This window comes from Dipodomys merriami, unplaced genomic scaffold (assembly GCF_024711535.1).
Source record: "Dipodomys merriami isolate MVZ:Mamm:240054 unplaced genomic scaffold, mDipMer1.0.p SCAF_4, whole genome shotgun sequence".
Lineage (NCBI taxonomy): Eukaryota > Metazoa > Chordata > Mammalia > Rodentia > Heteromyidae > Dipodomys > Dipodomys merriami.
Genome location: NW_027205603.1, coordinates 40,085,332 through 40,100,183, shown reverse-complemented (window position 1 = coordinate 40,100,183; position 14,852 = coordinate 40,085,332). Strand labels below are relative to the sequence as shown.

General features: G+C 37.5%; 1 protein-coding gene across 4 annotated transcripts in view; it reads left to right on the top strand.

The window, feature by feature from the left end:
- Positions 1 to 14,593, top strand: part of Ppp1r42 (protein phosphatase 1 regulatory subunit 42) — a 53,697-nt gene extending 39,104 nt beyond the window's left edge. For all 4 annotated transcript variants that reach the window (XM_069990871.1, XM_069990869.1, XM_069990872.1 and 1 more), the window contains 2 exons: positions 7,463 to 7,622; positions 14,259 to 14,593. In XM_069990871.1, coding sequence (XP_069846972.1) covers positions 7,463 to 7,622; positions 14,259 to 14,370 — 272 coding nt within the window. In that variant the 3' untranslated portion in view covers positions 14,371 to 14,593. The remainder of the gene's footprint in view (positions 1 to 7,462; positions 7,623 to 14,258) is intronic.
- Positions 14,594 to 14,852: the final 259 nt, after the last annotated feature.

Below are 14,852 nucleotides of genomic sequence, written 5' to 3'. Positions count from 1 at the left end.
ACATTGCATTTGAAGCCAACAATAATGTTATTGATACTGAAGATGTAAAGACATTAGGGCTGCTATTAAGTGTTTTCTCTAAACATTTCTAAAACTCATCCATGATTGGTTCTGGTGGCTCACATCTTTAATCCTGACTACTCAGGAGGCTGAGATCTGAGGATCATGGTTCAGAGACACTTGTAACGGGAGAGACTGTCTGTAATGTGCAAGCAAAAGTGCTAAAGTAGAGGTTTGCTTCAATGATAGATCACCATCCCTAAGACAAAAAGCAAAGGCATACCAGTGAGACAAAGAGAAGGAGGAAAGGAGGAGGAAGAGAAAGAAAAGAAATGGAGAAGGGGAAAGGAAAAGGGAGATTTGATGAATAGAAGGAGCAGGAGGGGGAACAGGAAGAGGAGGAGAATGTGGTGGTGGAAGGAAAAGGAGTAGTAGGAAGAAGAGGTGGAATAGGAGGAAACTGTGATGATGATGGTGGTAGTGGTGATGCAGCGCAACAGACAACAAAACAAAAATCAAAAATAGCAAACTAATTTTAAAACTAGACTAAGGACTGCACTTACCATTTCTCTAAAGAAATAGAAATGACAAAAGTGTACAAGCAATGTAATTAAGTCTTCAGGAAATGTGAATCAAACATATGAGATCAAATCATACCTCCCAACATGGCTATTGTTTAAAAAAAGGAAAATAGTTTGATAAGAAAATGGATAATATGGAACCCTTATCTACTGTCAATGTAAATACAAAATAGCTTAACTAGTTTAAAAACTGTGGGGGAGGGGGGGGCGGGGTAATACGAGTAGCATATGATTCCACAGTGTCAATCCTGATTAGTATTCAGAAAGAGAAAAAGATCAAGATTGCCAAAAAATATTGGCACTATTATGTTCACTAAAGCTCACGGGCTGGGAAGGTGGCTCAGTGGTAGAGCACTTGCCTTGCATGCCTGAGGCCCTGGGTTCGATTCAGCACCACATAAGCAAAAAAAAAGCCGGAAGTGGCACTGTGGCTCAAGTGGTAGAGTGCTACCCTTGAGATGAAGAGCTGAGGGACAGTGCCCAGGCCCAGAGTTCAGGCCCCACGACCAGATCCAAAAAATAAAAAATAAAAAAATAAAAATAATACTCTCTTCACAATAGCCAAGATATACAAATACCTAAAGTGTTCACAGAGAGACAAATACATAAAAATGTAGTATATAGTCAAAATAAAACATTATTCAGCCTTTTGATAAAGAAATGTTGCATTGAGTAACAATAAGGGTCAACCTTCAGCACGTTATGCTAAGACACAGAGAAACAAATGGTTTATGATTCTGTTTGCTTAAGTTATCTAGAAATGATTCACTAAACAGCTATTCCACAAGTGAAATATGAAAATGCCTAGAGATACATTTATATAATACATTTATAACAATGTATTTGAAGTCAACAATAACATTCTGGATACTCAACATATTGTAAAGGCAGAAGGGCTCTTATTAAGTACTCTTTCTAAATTTCTAAAACTCATCCAAGATGGGTGCTGGTGACTCACGTCTTTAATCCAAACCACTCAGGAGGCTGAGATTTGAAGATCGTAGCTCAATGCCACCTGAAGCAACAGACCATAAGCCTCCAATTAACAAGCAAAAGTGCTGAAGTAGAGATTTGGCTCAAAAACATAGCACCACCCCTAGGCCAAAAGCTAAAGGCTAGCAGTGTGACAAAGTGGACAAGGAGAAGAGAAGGAAGAGGAGAAAGACAAAAAAAAGTGGAAAAGGAGTAGAAGAAAGATGAGGAGGGAGGCGTGGCCATGAGGAAGATGTGATGGAGCAGGAGGAGGAGGAGGGTAGGATAAGGTAGAAGAGGAAAAGGAGGAGGAGGAGGAGATGGTGGTCCAACTCAACAACAACAACAACAAAAAAAAAACCTGATTTTTAAAATGTACTAAGGATTAGAGTTAACATTTCTCCAAAGAAATAGAAATGGCAAAAGAATACAAGCAATGTAATTCAGTCACCAGGAAATGTGAATCAAAACTGTAAGGATATCAAATCATACCTGCCAACATGACTATTATTAAAAAATGAAATGAAAAGGAACACAGTTTGATAAGAATATGGAGAAAATGGAATCCCCATCTATTGTTGATGGTAATACAAAATAATGCTACCATTATGAAACACTCTATGGAGCTTCCTTGGGAAAAAAAAAAGAACATGACTACCATAGGATTCCCCAAGGTCAATTTGGAGTATTATTCAGAAAAATGAAATCAAGATTGCCAAGAAACATTGGCACACTTACATTCACTAAAGATCTATTTCACAATATCGACATTTAGATCTAATGTCCACAGAGAGGTAAGTAGATACAGAAAATGGAGAATATATACATAAAATATTACTCAGCCTTTTGCATTGAGAAACAATAAGAATCAACTTTCACTGATATGGCAGACAAAAACAAATGGATTATGGTTGCACTTGGTAAAGTATTGTGAAATTAGATATTAATCAAGCATTCGTCTAGCTTCAGTCAGCAAAGCCAGAAAAAGTCTAGAAATATGTTTTCCAGTATTGTATTTAAAGCCAACAGTAATGTTCTAGATACTGAAAATATTGTAAAGGCAGTAGGGCACTTATTATGTGTTCTTTCTAAAACTTTCTAAAACTCATTCAAGATGAGCTCTGGTGAATCACATCTTTAATCCTGACTACTCAGGAGGCAAGGTCTGAGGATTGTAGTTCATAGCTACCTGAAACAGGAGAGACTGTAAGTCTCCAATGAACAAGCAAGGTATGTTGAGGTATGGCTCAACGAAACTATATCAGCCCTAAGTGAAACACTAAGAGGTAGCAGTATGCTACAGAGGAGGAGGAGGAAAGGAGGAGAAAGATGAAGAAGTGGACAAGGAGGAAGATGAACATGAGAAGGAGGTGGTCCAACTAAAGAACAAACAACCAACAAAAATGCCAAATATTTTTTAAATGGAGTAACAATGGCAATTTCCATTTCTCCAAAGAAAAAGAAAAGACAGAATTGTACAAGAAATAAAATTATGTTGTCAGGAAATGTGAAGGAAACTATAATGAGGTAGAATCACACTTGCCAAGATGGCTATAACTAAAGAAAAAAAAAGAACATACTTTGATAAGATAAGAAGATTATGGAACCCCTATCTACTGTCAATAGTAATGCAAAATATTGCTACCATAGGACATAGGTTGTGGAAGTTCCTCAAATACAAAATGAATAATATGATGACCATATGATCCTACAATGTCAATTCTGAGTATTATTCAGGAAAAATGAAGATTGCCAAGAAACACTGAAACACTTATGTTCACTAAATAATACCCAACGTTCTCAAACAGTGTAAATGTCCACAGAGCAGTAAGGTGATTCAGAAAATGAAGAAGATATATAAAATGAAGCAGAATATTACTCAGCTTTTTGCACTGAGTAACAAGAATCAACCTGAATGATGTCAGTCACCAAAAAACAAATGGTTTATGATTTTACTTGCAATGAGTTATTAATCAAGCATTCCTCTAGCTTCCTCAGTGAAGCTAGAAAAGTCTAGAGATACATGTTACAACAATGTATTTGAAGTCAACAATAATGTTCTGGATAATGAAATGTAAAGAGGCAGTAGGGCTCTTATTACATGTTCCTTCCTTCCTTCCTTCCTTTCTTCCTTCCTTCCTTCCTTCCTTCCTTCCCTCCCCCCTCTCTTTTTTCTTTCTTTCCTTCCTTCCTTCCTTCTTCCCCTCCTTTCTTCCTTTTTTTTCTTTTCTTTTTCTTTCTTTCTTTTTTGTGGGTCATGGGGCTTGAACTCTGGGCCTGGGTTCTGTCCCTCAGCTCTTCAGCTCAAGGCTAGCACTCTATTACTTGAACCACAGCACCACTTCCAGTTTTCTGAGTGGCTAATTGGAGATAAGGTCTCACGGACTTTCCTGTCTGGTCTGGCTTTGAACTGTGATCCTCAGATCTCAACCTCCTGAGTAGCTAGGATTACAGGCGTGAGCCACCAGTGCCCAGCTTTACATGTTCTTTCTAAAAATTTTTCTAAAAATCACCAAACATGGGCTCTGGTGGCTCACATTTTTAATCCTGACTACTCAAAAGGCTGAGATCTGAGGATCATAGTTTATAGCTACCTGAAGCAGGAGACTATAAAGTCACCAGTGAACAAGCAAAAATGTTGAAGTGGAGGTTTGGCTGTATTATAGAGCACCAGCCCTAAGCCAAAAAGGTTAAGGGCTAACAGTGAGGCAATGAGAAGGAGAAAGACAAAGAAGTATACAAGGAGGAGGAGGAGCATGAAAAAAAGGAGTATGATATGGAAGGTGGGGAGTAGCTGTGGGGGTGGAGGAGGCAGCGGAGGATGTGGTGGTTGTCCAACTCAACAACAAAAAACAACAAACATAAATCCCAACCTTATTTTAAAAATGGGCTAAAGCTTGGAATTACCATTTGTCCAAAGAAATAGAAATGAGAAAATTGTACAAGCAATGTAATTAAGTCATCAGGAAATATGAATCAAAACTATAAGGAAATCAAATCATACCTGCCAAGATGGCTGTTATTTTTTAAAAAGGTTAGTATGACTAACATATGATCCCAAAATGCCTGAAATTTGGGCCTGGGCACTGTCCTTCAGCGATTCAGCTCAAGGCTAGCACTCTACCACTTGAGCCACAGTGCCACTTCTGGCTTTTTCTGCTTATGTGGTACTAAGGAATTGAAGCCAGGGCCTCATGCATGCAAGGCAAGCACTGGGCCACGTTCCCAGCCCATGAAGCCCTAGGTTTGATTCCTCAGTACCACATAAACAGAAAAAGCTGGAAGTGGTGGCATAGCTCAAGTGGTAGAGTTTCAAGGACAGCACTTAGGCCCTGAGTTCAAGCCCCACAACTAACAAAAAAATTACAAGGACAAGGAGACCTACTGTCTATTCAGGGTTTGTTTTTTGTTTTGTTTTGTTTTGTTTTGTTTTTGCCAGTCCTGGAGCTTGAACTCAGGGCCTGAGCACTATATCCCTGAGTTTCTTTTGCCCAGGGCTAGCACTCTACCACTTGAACCACAGTGCCACTTCTAATTGTGGTTAATTGAAGATAAAAGTCTCAGAGGGACTTTTCTGCCCCTGCTGGCTTTGAACTGCGATCCTCAGATCTCAACCTCCTGAGAAGCTAGAATTACAGGTATGTGTCACTGGTGCCTGGCCCTCCTTGTAATTTTTAAAACAGTATACAAAATGTGAGCTGGTGACTCACAACTTTATTCTTAACTACTACTCAGTAGGCTGCAATTCACAGATCATGGTTCAAAGCCAGGTGGACCATGAGAGTCTATAAGACTCCAATTAACAAGCAGAAATGCTGAGAGTGGAGGTTTTGCTCAAGTGATAGACCACCAGCCCTATGCAAAAGACCTAAGAGATAGATAGCTTCCTAGTGAGGAGGAAATGGAGTAGGAGGAGGAGGAAGGAAGAGGAGAAAGAGGAGGAGAAGGAAAAAACAGAAGGGAAAAGAAGATCAAGAGGCTATGGAGGAAGAGGTGGAGAGGAAGTGGAAGATGAGGGGGAGGTGGTAGAGAAGGAGGAAGAGCAGGAACAGAAGGAGATGGAGGAGAAGGTACAACGCAAAAAAAAAAAAAAAAAACAACCCTACTAACATAATTTTAAAAGTGGACTAAGGATTTGAGTTAATATTTTTCTAAAGACATAGAAATGGCCAATATGTACATGCCACTATCAAGTCATCTGGAAATGTGAATCAAAACTATGAAGAGCTTCACATTCTACCTCCAAGATGGCTATAATTTTTAAAAAAAGAAAAGAAGCAACAAGGTTTGCTAAGACAATGGAACCCCTATCTACTGTCCATGAGAATGCAAAATAATGCAATAATTATGACAAACTCTATGGTGGTTCCTAAAAAAAAAAAGAAACAACATGTGACTCCCACATGATCCTGAAGTCTCAATTCTGAGTATTATTCAGAAAAAGATGAATTCAAGATTGCCAAGAAACATTGACATACCTATGTTCACTAAAGCACCTACTCACAATAGCCAAGATAAGGAAATAATCTATATCTCCACAGAAAGATAGACTGATAAAGAGATGTACCGTATAGATAAAATGAACCATGGCATTGACCACTGAATTGTAGACTTAAGGACAATAAGACTCTATTGCTTTGAAATTACCTTCAGTGTGGAGGGAAGTTAGCAAAATCTACTGTTGGAAAAGGATGATTTTTAGAATGAATGGGAAATAAGAATATATCATGAAATAATTTCAAAAATTTAGAAGGTGTATTCAAATATATTTTCAAATAGATTCAAATGGATACTATGTTGAAAATAGAATTTAAGCTCAATTAAAACTTTCAGTGAAGGCTAACTGCAGTAGAAAGTCATCTGTCCAATTCTCAAGAATACTTATTCTTAGCCAGGCACTGGTGGCTCACGCCTGTAATCCTAGCTACTCAGGAGGCTGAGATCTGAGGATGGCGGTTCAAAGCCAGCCGGGGCAGGAGAGACCGTGAGACTCCTATCTCCAGTAAACCACCAGAAAACCAGAAGTGGCGCTGTAGCTCAAGTGGTAGAGTGCTCGCCTTGAGCTGAAGAGCTGAGGGACAGCGCCCAGGCCCAGAGTTCAAGCCCCACGACCGACAAAAAAAAAAAAAAAAAAGAATACTTATTCTTCCTTGATCAGTTATGAATCCTTTTTCCCCCTCCCTGCACATTTGCCATCCTCTTTTAAACAAAGTGTTGCTCTTGGGCTTAAAATAAGCGGTACCCATGGATACATGTGTGTGATGTACAACACATTTATCCATATGTATACAGGTAAACAGCATACTGTATGGGTTGGTTATGCAAAGGATGTTTTATTATTTATGAAGACAAAAGTAAATACATAAATTAAAAGCTACAGGATATTTTTTAAAAACCTGTAGTTAAACACTTGAAAAAAATGAACTCAAAACAGCAAAATTCAAGGCAGTCAATATTTGTATTAGTGTTGGCCTGCCCATTTTATCTATAGTGTTTTCTCTTGGATATTTTGTAACCAATGTTACTGTGAATCCATTAAGCTTTTTTTTTTTTTTGGTCAATCTTGGGGCTTGAACTCTGGGCCTGAGTGCTGTCCCTGAGCTCTTCAGCTCAAGGCTAGTAGCACTCTACCACTTGAGCCACAGCACCACTTCCGGTGTTCTGGTGGTTAATTGGAGATCAGAGTTTCATGGACATTCCTGCTCGGTCTGGCTTTGAACTATGATCCTCAGATCTCAGCCTCTTGAGTAGCTAGGATTACAGGGGTGAGCCACTGGCATCCAGCTAAGCTTTATAAATTCTATTTCATAAAATGTAATCTTAAGATGACTTAAACTACTATGTATGTCTTTTTAAAAACAATTTATTAGTTTCAAAACAAGATGTTCTTCATTCTTTCTATGCTACAGGCAACTTTGAAACAATGCATCACATAGTTCCTGTTTATTACCCACATGTGGGTAAGCCAAAATTAGTCTTTTTCTCTGACATACAGAACTACCTTGCAAATAGAAATGCATCTTCTGAAAGTTCTCTAGAAGATAACTCTACAACTGCTGAAGATATGGGGTAGGTTCCTTCAAATATTCATATGGTTTATCATATTTAAAGAGATGAGAACTAGCTGGGCGCCTGTGGCTCACGCCTGTCATCCTAGCTACTCAGGAGGCTGAGATCTGAGAATCGCGGTTCAAAGCCAGCCCGGGCAGGAAAGACCGTGAGACTCCTATCTCCAATAAACCACTAGAAAACCGGAAGTGGCACTGCACACACACACACACACACACACACACACACACACACACACACACACACACACACACACACACACACACACACACACACACACACACACACACACACACACACACACACACACACACACACACACACACACACACACACACACACACACACACACAGAGTTCACTGTTGGTTATCCCAGATAGCTTGTTCAGGAACGGTTTGGGGTTACAGACTAGATATACTCCCTAAGGTAGGAGAGATGACTTAGGAAAGTACCAGAAAAAAAGATGTCTGAATGATCAGAGATGTTTTATTTTTTTTCTTTTGCCGTATTAGGGTTTGGAATCATGTCCTCTTGCTTTCTAGGCAGTGCTTTTTTTTTGCTTTAGTAGTTTTTCAGATAGCTGTAGATTATCAGGAAGAGACTCAGAATTGTGAGTCTGGAATACACTTAATTGGGTCTTGCCTCTTATTCATTCACAATAAAATGAGAGATATATGGGAATATGCTTTACTGCTTTTCTACAACATACATTATCTTTATTATCCAAACCATAGCCATTTTGTCCACAGAACTCCTGATAGTTGCTGGAAGATTTATACTTGGTATCTATTCCACAACAGTGTTCTTAATGTCTTTTTTCTTTGAGAAGTACTACTTCTATTTCATAAGGTGGAAAACAAAACAATAAATAATATGTACAGGTTTAGAAAACAAAGTGGGTGAATTCTAGCTGAGTGCTAGTGGCTCATACCTATAATCCTAGCTACTCAGTAGGCTAAGATCTGAAGATTATCATTCCAAGCCAGCCCAGACAGAAAGTGTAGGACTCTTATCTCCAGTTAACCAGCAAAAAGCTGGAAGTATAGGTATGGCTCAAATGGTAGAACATCAGCCTTGAGCAAAAAAAAAATGCAGAACATGAGTCCCTGAGTCCAAGGCTCAAGGCTCAGTACACACACACACACACACACACACACACACACACACACACACACACACACACACACACACACACACACACACACACACAAAGTTGGTGAATTCTGTATATTGCTGCACACACTGAAGTAGATCAGTAGTGGCCCACACACATTCTATATTCCTGAGGAAAGCTGAGATCACCAGGACCAGAGTGATGAAACAGCAAATCAAGCATTTAATCCTCATTTGCCTAACTAGGAACATTAAATACCTTAGATGCAATAAGTTCTTCTACACTGAAAAGGTAAGTTATCTAAATGGAGCCAGGACAATGAGGTTTTCTTTGAGAAGTCAGTGAGTATGTTCAATTTTGAGTTTTCAGCTTTATCTTCTGAAAAGTATTACATAAGTGTTTTCTTTCAAATGTCTATTATTTCCTTAGGTAGCATTTTCACTTCAGGCATGCCTAATTATTGTTTTAGTATCCCCAAAGATTTACATCTTACTACATGCTTCTAATAAAAGGTTATATTTCTATTTTTAGTACACTACTAAATGCATTATGGAATTTCATCCAGCTCTTGATGAAGATTTCTTTCAGGGTGTGCATATTTTTAACATTTTAGTAATTTAACATAGAGCTAAGAGATGAGAATAAAGCTGAAAGGTCATGAAATTATTAAACACAAAATATCCAGCTGGAATATAGCTTAGAGTTACAGTACTTACCAGCCATATGCAAGGTCCTGGGTTTGGTCCTCAGCTGTGGAAAAAAATAAAGTAAAATAAATAATTTTTTAAAAAACAGAGAATCAGATTTTAGTTTCTAGAAAATTGACAGAAGCAGCCCCTTCTGTTGGCTTTAAGGGAAAGAATGAACTGGCATAAGCTGAAGCATATGTACATATGTACAGTCTGTACTGAACACTCAAGGCTAGGAGACTGCACAGCTTAGACTGTCCAATCCAAAATCTCAAAGTATGTGTTCCCCCTCACAGCTGGCCTATGTCCTCTGAGGAACACAGTGAGGCAACATCTGTCGAGAGACAGAGAGTGTTTTCCACTTCTTTCACAAACGCATGCAGTCTGTGCTCGTGTGTATTTATACAAGCCTGCTTTCCCTACAGGGAGGAAAAAGTCAGACTCCTTGACGTTGTTTCTGACCCTCAAACTGAACTTGATACTATCAATGTACAGTTTAATTAAAGATTAGGTCAAACTACTTTTTATTTAAAGCTGCTTTTGAACAAATTCCTTCACTGTTCAATTAAAAATAATATATGGTATTAAACAAAAGTACATATTATTGCTTTTTTTCTGTATTTGTCACAGTAAATACTTCTGACAGGTGTTTCCTCTCTTCAAAAACATTAAGAGATGCTTGAGCCATAGTAATCTGAAAATGGACATTAAATGCATTTATATACTGTGTATAAAGATCCACTGAGAATACTGAACAACACTGCACAGTGAAAAAAGCAAATTGTTAATTTATTACTTATCTATCTCTAAAGCCCATACAATGTTGATAGAGTGGATCCATCTCTTGTTAATAAAAAAATAACTTGCTAGCTGGGTTAAATGCTTTTAGTTTCTACACCTGTAAGGAATGTGAATCTCTGGGACTCATAATTCAAAGAAAGTATATTTTATATAAGGTATATACTATATAAGTATTTCTATAATACCTAGTATATCTTGCTAAATATGGAAACATTAGGTTTCTTTATATTAAAAATTGAACTTTAATAGTTCAAATAACTTCCTTTGACCAGTGCTTTGATTGAACAGTAATAACAAAAGATTTATGAGTTTTAAAAATAAGTTTTAAAACTCAGAGAATATTTTTAGTCACAAACTATAGGATGTTGTTAAACTCACTTGCAAAGCTCAAAAATAACTTTATATTATTTTTGTTTTGTAAAACCTTAGTTTATTTAATTTCATAAGGAAAATAAACTTAATATGTACCAGTAATGTAGGAATGGTGTTAACATTTTGACTTTAGAAAATAAGATGCCCACTTCATCCCTAAAAAAAAAATAGACGTAAGCAACATAAAAGTATTTTTAGTTATCTTATAGATATTGTGCAATAAAGCTGAAGTAGAATGTTTTGCAAATGCATTAGAAGTGGATAAAATCTTACATTTGTAAAATAATGTATTGTCTTGGTTCAAAAACATTTTAAATTGTATTTTGAGAACACCTCCCTCCAAAAAGTTTTTAGTTTGAACAGATTACACTAGTTTTTGTGATTTCTGTTCTCAATCAATGGCTTGATTGTGAACAAGAGTTGAACAAGACATAATTCTAAAGAACTCTATTAGCTTTTATCTTTTTAAAATACTTACACCCTTTAGTAAAACAACACTATCAACAACAGTGCTGTTTACAGATAGGAAAAATGAGGCTTGGAGAAGCACAGGCATAGGAACCCACCTCTCAAGTACTCCACTAAGAATTGTGAAACATGTTCTCATACACACAGGTATACGAAGTAGGGGAAGGCGACTAAGGTGAACTTGGCAGAGCATAACCAGCTAAAGGCAACTGCTGATACATGGCTCCAGAATGGTGTGGGTAGTACACATGAATTTAAGAAACAGGACTAGCTGGCAAGCAAGATATCTAGGTTGTAAAAATATATTCAAAATATATTTAGTATATTCAAAATATATTAAAGGATGAAAAGAAGACAGACATTAGTAATTACTAGCTATGATTAATGGAACAATTAGAACTTTCATTCACTTCTAAGGGAAATGAAAAAATAAAATAGTCACTAATAGCTTTATGTATTCTTACAAAGTAAAGCATACATGTACCCATATCTAGCAGTCCCACTTTTCCTAGGTAGTTTTTCCAATTGAAATGAAAAGTTAAGTTTAGAAAACTTGTGCCTGAATATTTATAATGGGTTTTTTTTTTTTTAGGGGTGGGGGAGGGTCCAGTCGTGGGCCTGAACTCTGGGCCTGGGCACTGTCCCTCAGCTCTTCACCTCAAAGCTAGCGCTCTACCACTTGAGCCACCTTCCCAGCCCTTTTATAATGGTTTATATGTAATTAAAAACTGAAAAGAACCAGGCATCAGTGGCTCCTATCAGAGGCTGAGATCTAAGGATTTTGATGCAGAGATAGCGTAGGCAGAAAAGTCTGTGAGACTCTTAATCTACAATTAACCAGAAAAATACCTTGAAGTGAAGCCAGGCATTGTTGGCTCATACTTGTAGTTCTAGCGGCTCAGGAGGCTGAGATATGACAATTATGGTTCAAAGCCAGTCCTGGTAGCATAGTATGTGAAACTCTCACCTCTAATTAACCACCAAAAAGTTGGAAGTGATGCTATGGTTCTAGTAGTAGAGCACTAGCCTAGAGCACAAAAGCTCAGGGACAGCACCCAGGCCCTTAGTTCAAGCCCTAGAACCAGGAAACAAAAAAGTCAGAAGTGAACCTGTGGCTCAAGTGGTAAAGTGCTAGCCTTGAACGAAAAAGCTAAAGAAGAGCACTCTAGCTCTAAGTTCAAGTCCCAGTAGTAAAACAACAACCCAAAAAAAAAAAAAAAAAAAAAAAAACCCCAGCCAACCCACAAAGTGAAAAGTAAACCGAAAGTATCTCACCTAGGGATAAACAATCTATTGTATAGATGCATATTACTAGCCAATGAAAAGGCATGAACCATTGACACAATAATATGGATATGTCTCATAGGCATTATGCTAGTGATAGAACTAGAGTTAAAAGGCTACATACCGTATATTATATACATATATATGTATATATATATATGTGTGTATGTGTGTGTATATATATATATATATATATATATATATATATATATATATATATATATATATATGAGATTCTGACAACTAATGTAGAGAAGACAGAGTAGTAGTTCCCAGGAACTGGAAGCAGGACAAATGGTTAACTACAAAGAGTGAGTACAAAGGAATTTGGAGGAGATACTGTGTCTTCATTGTGGTGGTAACAGCACTACAGAGGCTCATCAAAACCTATGGAGCTATGCACTCAAAAAGGTAAATATAACTATGTATATTATACCTTAAATAGTGAGGGAAATAGTAGAATGGTGAAGAAAAACTGCAATTGATACATTGGATAAAACAATTTATATAAAATATAACTATATAATTATATACATGTTATATTTTATATACATTATGTAAACAAAACCTTTTTATTATACATAATTTTCACTATATTTTGCATTATAAAAACATTTTTAAAGGTATTTTAAAACTTCAGCTTGGGGCTTTAATGTGGGGCTTTATACTTGCTAGGTACCCTCTTGACTGAGCTACATCTCCAGCTCTTTTTTTACTCTAGTTATTTTGTGTGTGTGCCAGAACTGGGGCTTGAACTAAGGGACTCATGATCTTGTGTGGCTTTTTTACTCAAGGCTGGTGCTCTACCAGTTGAACTATCCTTCTAGCTTTTCCACTGGTTAGGTGGAGATGGGTCTCATAGACTTTTCTGCGCAGTCTTCAAACAATGATCCTTTCAGCCTTTGGCCTCCTAAGTTAGCTAGGATTTCAGGTGTGAGTCACCAGCGCCCAGCTTGCTCTAGTTATTTTTGAGATAGGATTTTGTTTTTTGTCAAAACCAGTCATAGCTAGGAATGACAGGTTTGCACTATAATGTCCAGCATTTTCTGTTGGTCTTAGGAGCTTTTTGCCCAGGATGGACTCAAACTGAGATCTAATCTCAGTTTCCGGAGTAGCAAGGATTACAAGTGTGGCCACTGTGCCCAGCTTTTAAAGACAACCTTAACAAATTATTAAGAATATCAAAGAAAGATAGGGAAACAGTAATTTAGACTGCTAATACGGAGTCAAATTATTTAAGATGATAAAAAATTCTTTGCAAAGTATAAAACACAAATATTAAGTAGGTCAGTATGACAAACAGCGCTAACGTTATGATCAATCTGCTTCATTTAAACACTGCTTCAGCCATTTACTAGCTGCTATATGAACAAAATTGCCTAATTACCTAATTGCCGTGAGCTTTATTTTCTCAACTGTAAAATGCAAAGTCCTCAGTTTTAGTAAAAATTAAGTGAGAAAACCCTCTAAAGCATTTGGTACACGTAAAGTTATAAATAAGTGCCATCCATTACTAATTATTGATGTAATCATGGAGATACTATTTTCAAAATTTGTCTTTAACTGCAAATAGTGGTTTGTTTCAGGAGCTAGGACCACTTAGATTTGCTGGGGGCTTTAGGGAGACTGTTGCACAGAGTGGCAAAAGATAGGACAAAAGAAGCAGTGGCTGCAGCACAGGACACTCAGTTGGCTGCTGGAGGTGAAGAGCCTTTTTATCTTTCCACCCTACCCGCAGAAACGCCTAGGGGACATGCCAAGGGTGCAAGATGGAGGGAGCTAATCATTAGCCTTGACTATAGTTACTGTGTACCAGATTATATTTGCTGCTGGGGGGGGGAGGGGAGAGGATATTTTCATTTTTAAAACAATTAAACACTATTTCCATTTTCTCCATATAAATACAGGAATCTCTCTTTGAAGGAATCTGAAAAGTTGCTAACAAAAAATGATATACATGAACCTCACCTTCTCCAAAACCCAAAAGTAAATGAAAATGTGTTTGTGGAAAAGGAGTAATATCATCCTCAAGTGGTCTGATTTCCTCACTGTATAGAACTGAGCAACATCTTTTGAAGGGTCTGTGGTTAAACGGTGTCTCAGTATATGAGTTAAGTTCTTGTTTGATTTGCTTCTTTGTAGAACGGGAGACTTTGCTTTCCACATGCAAATTCAACGATCTGTGTTTATCACTCTTTGCACGCAATTTACTGGAAAATAAAGATTTGCTTTCTTAAGTCCTTTTTGAACCAAAGGAATTTGGGTGTACTTTTTTTCCCCCTAAGGTACTAATCTAGTTACAGAATGGCAACTGGGATGGTAGCCCGGAGATGGCTCTGATTCACTAAATATAATTTGTGCCTTGAACTGGACTGTTCTAGTATGGCAAGTGACACTATTATGCTCTACTTTCCAATTTGAAAAGACAGAAAGCTATTGGAAGGTATACAAAAAACATATACAAGAGTCGTTTCTTCCGTGACATTTTAACTTTGGTATTG